General features: G+C 55.6%; 1 protein-coding gene across 4 annotated transcripts in view; it reads left to right on the top strand.

Annotated features, from left to right (window-relative positions):
• Positions 1-739: 739 nt before the first annotated feature.
• The window catches only part of FHOD3 (formin homology 2 domain containing 3), a 530,296-nt gene continuing 525,035 nt past the window's right edge, over positions 740-6,000 (top strand). For all 4 annotated transcript variants that reach the window (XM_052660257.1, XM_052660258.1, XM_052660256.1 and 1 more), the window contains exon 1: positions 740-987. In XM_052660257.1, coding sequence (XP_052516217.1) covers positions 823-987 — 165 coding nt within the window. In that variant the 5' untranslated portion in view covers positions 740-822. The remainder of the gene's footprint in view (positions 988-6,000) is intronic.

The raw sequence follows: 6,000 nt of genomic DNA, 5'->3' as shown, positions 1-6,000 counted from the left end.
GGCCGTGGGGATGCGGAGGGTCAACCAGCATGCGCAGCCCCCGAAGCCTCCCTCCTGGGCTTGTTTCTTAAGAACCGCTGCCAGCGATCGCCGGTTCACCCTCCTCCTTAGCTTCCTTCTCTCCGAGGGAAACCTCCCCGGAACCCTGCCCAGGGCTCCAGGTGGCTGCCACTACCCCGCTTGCTTTCTTGCTTGTCGGGGTGGGGTGGGGCGGGGGGCTTCCTCGCCTCCTGGTGCCCAGCTGGGGCTTTCCGAATCCAGGCAGCAGGAGCCCGGCCGCCGCCGCCTTCATCTGGAAAGAGTTAAGCCTGCTTTCAGATGGATAAGATGCCCGAGGACGGCCATGCCCCCACCCGCCGCACACCTCGGTTCCCTTAGCTCAGAGGGGTGCAGCTCGGCCGGGGCGCCCCGGGCGGCGGGGCGCACGTGCTGCCAGGGGCCCAGGCGGCGTCCGCGCTGCGGGGTCTGCCCGCGGAGCTTTGTGTGTGGGGGGACGGGTCGGGGGTCTTTCCGCCAGCGCACTCGGCCCAGGGCTGCGGATACTGCGCGAGCCGCTCTCCCTTTCGCGTTCCCGGCGGCGAGTCGCGTGGGTCCCGGCAGGCGCGCGGGGGACGCAGAAGGGGAGGAGCCGGCGAGCCCGCGGAGGAGGGGGCCCGCCGGCCCCGCCCCCGGCCCGCCCCCCGCGGCCGGAGCCCGGGCTGCAGCCAGGCGCGCCGGAGCCTGCGAGCCCGCGAGCCAGCGAGCGGCGGCCGCGGCCTCCCCTGCTTGCGGTGACCCCCGTCGATCCCGGGGCCCGCGCCCCCCCTGGGGCAGGGATGCATCATGGCCACGCTGGCCTGCCGGGTGCAGTTCTTGGACGATACGGACCCTTTCAACAGCACCAACTTCCCCGAGCCCAGCCGGCCGCCGCTGTTCACGTTCCGCGAGGACCTCGCGCTCGGCACCCAGCTGGCCGGGGTCCACCGACTGCTGCGGGCGCCGCACAAGGTACCGCCAGGCGGGAGGCTGGGGGCCGGGGGCGGGCTGGGCCCCTTGGGCGCAGTCCCTGCTGCGGGACGCGCCGGGGTAGGGGCGCCGCGGGCGAGCTGAGCTGGGTGCGGCCGGGGGACCAGCGCCCAAGGGCAGACCTCCCCTCTCCCCGTTAGGCAGAGGGGTCCGGGCGCGCGGCGGTTGGCTTGGGATCGCCCGGGCCGGCGGGGAGGAGCGCCCCGCGTTCCGGCCCAGAGCGGGGGCGGGCAAGGCCGAACAGGTGCGGCGCCGGCCCGAGGCGGGATGCAGAGGGTTCCCCGCGCCTCGCCGTTAGCTCGGCCGGGTGGGCGGGGTGGGCTCGGACGCCGGCGGTCGGTCCCCGCACCCGGGCGGGCGGGCGCCGAGCTCCGCGCGGAAAGAACCCGGGCCCTAGGGACTCTGTTCCTTTCGAGGAGAGCCCCGAGCGACGCCCGGGACAAAACCTCTTCGACCTCTGGGGCCGCTGCAGGCGGCAGCGCGACCCTCGCGATAAAGCACGCTTCCCGGGGACCTCTCTCCTTCCTCCCGCGGGGGCGCCGCGGAGGACGCCGCCAGCGCGCAGCGATCGTGCTCAGAGCAGCCCCTTTTTTCTTAGAAGCAGGTGGTCTTGGGGGAGCAGTGGCCGTGGGAGGAGGGGCGGGGGCGCCAAGGGGCGGCCCGCGCGCACAAAGCCCGAAATGAGTGACCCCTGGGAAGAATGGCTTGATTTTTTTTTTCCTTTTTCTTTTTTAACCCTTTACGGAACAGGCATCTTGCAAAGTGTGTGTGTTGCAAAGAGAGCTGGGCAAAGCCAACCATTTAGTTTACCCAGGAGAACCCTTCCTCCCACTTAAATAGAGTGACTGTATCTTGAATTACTTCCCTGGTACTTCCCCCCCCCCACCCCCTGCTTAGGGTTCATATCAAAGCTTGTAGATGATTTATTCTTTGAGGATCAACAACTGATAAATAGTTGCAAGCGATAACACTTGATGACAAAAAGAACAAAATTAAGTTTTAAAAATTCCTTAGGTTTCCGTATGATGTTCACCTGCCTTGGAAGAAGGGAGGGAGGTTGATGTGGAAACCGGTGAACTTTGGCAGTGGTGTCTGTTGGTAGTATGTCACGGCTCCCCCCTCCCCTCCCCAGCCCCCACTATTTAATGAGTAACCCGTCTTCAGGAATGAGGAGCAGGACAGTGCTGTCTCGTTTTCTCTGTGTTGGTGCAGGATGGATAGTCCGGGAACCCCTGTGGTCATGAAAGGTTGGGTTGGGAGATGGGGAGACAGAAAGATGTCTTGTGGATTCAGCTTATCAGGATCACTTTGTCAGTTACTTGGTTCTCCTCAATCAGTGGATTCAGTTAAAAATCTTTGCAGGGCTTCTTCAGCATCATGGTTATTTCATTCATTATGGTCTCTGATTATAGTGATCCTTGGTTGAAACCGCAGAAGACTCATAATTGTGGCCCTGTGACCTTGAAGTGGTTTCCTTGGATTTCAAACCCGGGGTTGACCTTTCAAGCTGGAAACTGACATACATTTTTATGTTTCCATGGATGAGCCCCGTAGCCTGATCCCGTGTTCCTGGTCTGGTAGGAGATCCTGATGCCCCAGCATTCTGCTTGCCTCCGCCCCTACCCCTGGGGAAGCCACAGCTCAGCAGCTGCACTGGCTCACAGGACTTTCAGCAATGACCCTTGTGGAATAAACGGAACCTGAAGACGTCCCACAGATACCCTTGATCCCTTGTCTTGGGGGGGTCTGGCCAGCCTCAGTCTCAGAGTCTGTTGCCGGAAGACCCCTGTGGTACCGTCAGATGTGTGGCATGGTTGTTCACATCTAGAGCCGACTCAGTGGCTGGTTGTATTAGCCAGGGTTCTATAAAGCAGAATTCAGGGCATTTCTGTGCCCAGGTGTGCATTACTATTGTAAAATGCTGGTTAATTTCCAGCAGGAAATCTCCCAGATTGAATGATCCATCTGTGATAGACAGAGCTAATGAGTTTTGAGTGCTTGGTATGTAGGTGTGTGCTCTACTAGGGATGTCAGAGTGGCATCTCATTCCATGTTACACCTATCTGTCAAGTGCAGACTTTTACTGGACCTGTTTGATGGATGAGGAAACTGAGGCTGGGAACAGTTGAGTAACTTAGTTTCTCTAAGAGTGGGGAGCTGATGTTGAAACCTGGTCCGTGTGACTTGAGACCCCACTGCTGTTCTGCTCTCTGGACCAGTCGTTTGGCCAATTCAGCATCTACTCTGGCTTCCGTTCCATTAACATGGGGAGTTCCCGACTCAGTTTTCTAGGCCAGGTACTTTTTGGCCTGGGGCAAGCGAATGTTACTAGCATGAGTAAGAGCACAGAGACAGAATTGCTGACCTGGTAGAGTTCACAGCCAGAGGGGGAAACAAATTGTTACCAACCTGGCTATGAATTAGCTAATGGTGCGGGAGTGGGTATGCCCCTGCCATGGGTCTCCTTGAGCCCGGCCTGGCAGGAAGATGAGTTTCTGGGGCAGAGGACTTTCTGGGTGGTGAGAGGGGAAAAGCGTGACTGTGAAACTTTGGAAAGTCTTAGCATCCTCAGCCATCTGACCTGGGAGTGCAGACTTCTGCTCGAAGTAGATGATACACCCAGAAAAGCGTGCAGGCTCCGAGTGAGCAGCTAGATGAATTTTCACTAAGTGGACACACCTGTGTAACATGCCCCTCAAAGACCCTGCAGAGGGTCTTAATTTGTAAAGTTCCCCTAAGGAGTCTCTGTGCTGGGAACCTCTGAACTGGTTTACCACTCACATCCTTCCCAGCCCAAGCTTGAGCCTATGTATCTTTTCCTAACCTTGGGAAGTATGTATAAGTGTATCTTTTGTTTGCTGAGGCCATTGGAAATTAGTTGTTCATTTAAACCATTGACTTGGACAGAAACAACACATTGTTTTTATAATGTTTTATCTTTTTTTTTCCAAGCTGCTAGACTGAAGCCTCCCCTCCCCCCAGCTTTTTATAGTAGTTCCTTGAAGATGATTAAATAAATGATTAGTCTACTAATAAAAAGGTCAGTACAGAGAATAGGTGCGGTCTTCTCACTGGGGAGATGTTTATTCTGGTGGTTATATGTTTTATCTGGACTATGTGAGGCCTTTTGTTTTCAAATGCTGCATGAACAGGTGTTTATTTCTGGTTTAGTGCCTTAAAAAGAATTGTAATCATAGGGCTTCTAATTTAGAAAAAACTGTGCAGTAGAATTAACAGAATCTTGGACCTTTCAAAGCATGAATGTATTTGGATTGATTGGTGCTAAAGGCAAAGACTCTTAAGGATTTTTATTTCTTTTTGAGAGGCAAACTGAAATTGTAGAACATTACAGAAAAGTGCTAACTAGCGTGTGTGTCAAAATGGCAATTATGGCCTAATCACTTAATTCCGGAAATGTTTCCGTGGCTGCTGCGGACTACAGAGTAGAGAACGATAGCTCCCAGGTTCTGGCCACTTGCCTGTGCCAGGCGCTGTCCCAGGCATGCATCCTTCTGCCAAGCCCGAGACCACCCCATGGGTCAGGCGCTGGGACATTGCATCTCAAAGCCGAAGAGCCAGAAGCAAAAAAACAGTCAGCGGACCATGTGAGTGGGAGGTTCCAGGACCAGCACTTGGCACCAGGTCCGAGCCCTTAGTGACTCTCCTTTTGGGTCTTGAGTTTCCTCCTTCCAGGTAGCCCGCCCACGTTCCAGAGCTCCGTCCTCTCATTGGATTAGCCTGGACGGTGCCCTGTTCCTTCCTTTCTCACTGCCTTTCTCTTCGTGGTTCCCTTGGTGCCTCGGCTACGCCACCTGCAAGACAGCTGATTGCTGTGAGGATCGGAACCTTGGTCCTCTGCATGTGGGCTGGGTGTCACCTGGGCTCTGCGAAATGCACTCTCAGGCTTCCCCCGGCCTGCGGAGTCAGAATGTGTGTTTTCCCAAGATGCATCGAAGATTCCTGTGCACACTGCCATCTGGGCAGCGGGGACTAGAGGTCATTTAGGTTAGACTCAGTACAGGGCTAAGAGGGTTTTCCATGCCCCCCCTGTTCACACATAGCTGCCTTGAGGGTAAAGACCTGGCTGCCCAGTTCTCCAGGGTTCTCCCTGAGGCTGAGCAGCACTAAGACGAAGCGTGCACTGAGTTGATTGATGGGCATCAGTTTTAGAACACAAATCCACTGGTATTACTGCTCTAATGAATTTCCACCTTAATCCTCTTAAGGGACACATCTGTTTGTTACATTACATTAAGATTTTTTAAAGATGAGGTCATTAGTAAAGTTGGCCAGTGTATTGTGTCACACAGCATCTTAGGACAAAACTGTTTGAGAATATTGTATGAACAGCTATGGGCGTCTCCAACCCGAGCTGAGTCCCAGTCTATTGTAATTAGCTCAGTTGGTTGGAGCTGGGCTATTGAGATCAGGCTCATGGGACTGAACCCTTTACGGGTCAGTTGGCTTTGTGCCATGCATGGCCACAGACTGCATCAGGAACCCAGTTGGATGTCCAGCGGGCGCAGGTATGGCTCCCTGCCAGGGTCTGGGTGGGGGTGGTCTGGCAGAAATCTTTGGGGGTGAAGGGCTAACGTATAATGGGCTTGCCCTAGGCACTTTTCAGTGAGCCTCGGCATTACAACCCCATTGACCTCACAAGAGTTAGTGCAGACCAACAGTGGTGTCTGCAGTTAACAGATGAGGAAACTGAGGCACAGGGAGCTTAGGCAGGTTGTCTAAGGTCACACTACTTTTAAGTGGAGGAGCTGGGATTTAAGGTCAAGTCTTTTTTTACTCCGGAGCCTGTAGCCAACTGTGTCCCATTATTAGAAAACCGGCAGAGCACATGCTCTCCGTGCGGGGCGAGGGGAGGGCGGAGGGGGCTGCCTGTCACAGGCTGTGAGTTAAGTCAGTGAGCTCTGCTATGTCCTTCCAGTGCAGAAGCTCTTGGGAGTCTTTCCCTTTTGCCCTCGGAGTCCAACCTGCTTCCCTCTG

Source organism: Budorcas taxicolor, chromosome 22, assembly GCF_023091745.1.
Source record: "Budorcas taxicolor isolate Tak-1 chromosome 22, Takin1.1, whole genome shotgun sequence".
NCBI classification, from domain to species: Eukaryota; Metazoa; Chordata; class Mammalia; order Artiodactyla; family Bovidae; genus Budorcas; species Budorcas taxicolor.
The sequence above is the reverse complement of the archived record's forward strand: the minus strand, read 5'-3'. Positions and strand labels throughout refer to the sequence as shown.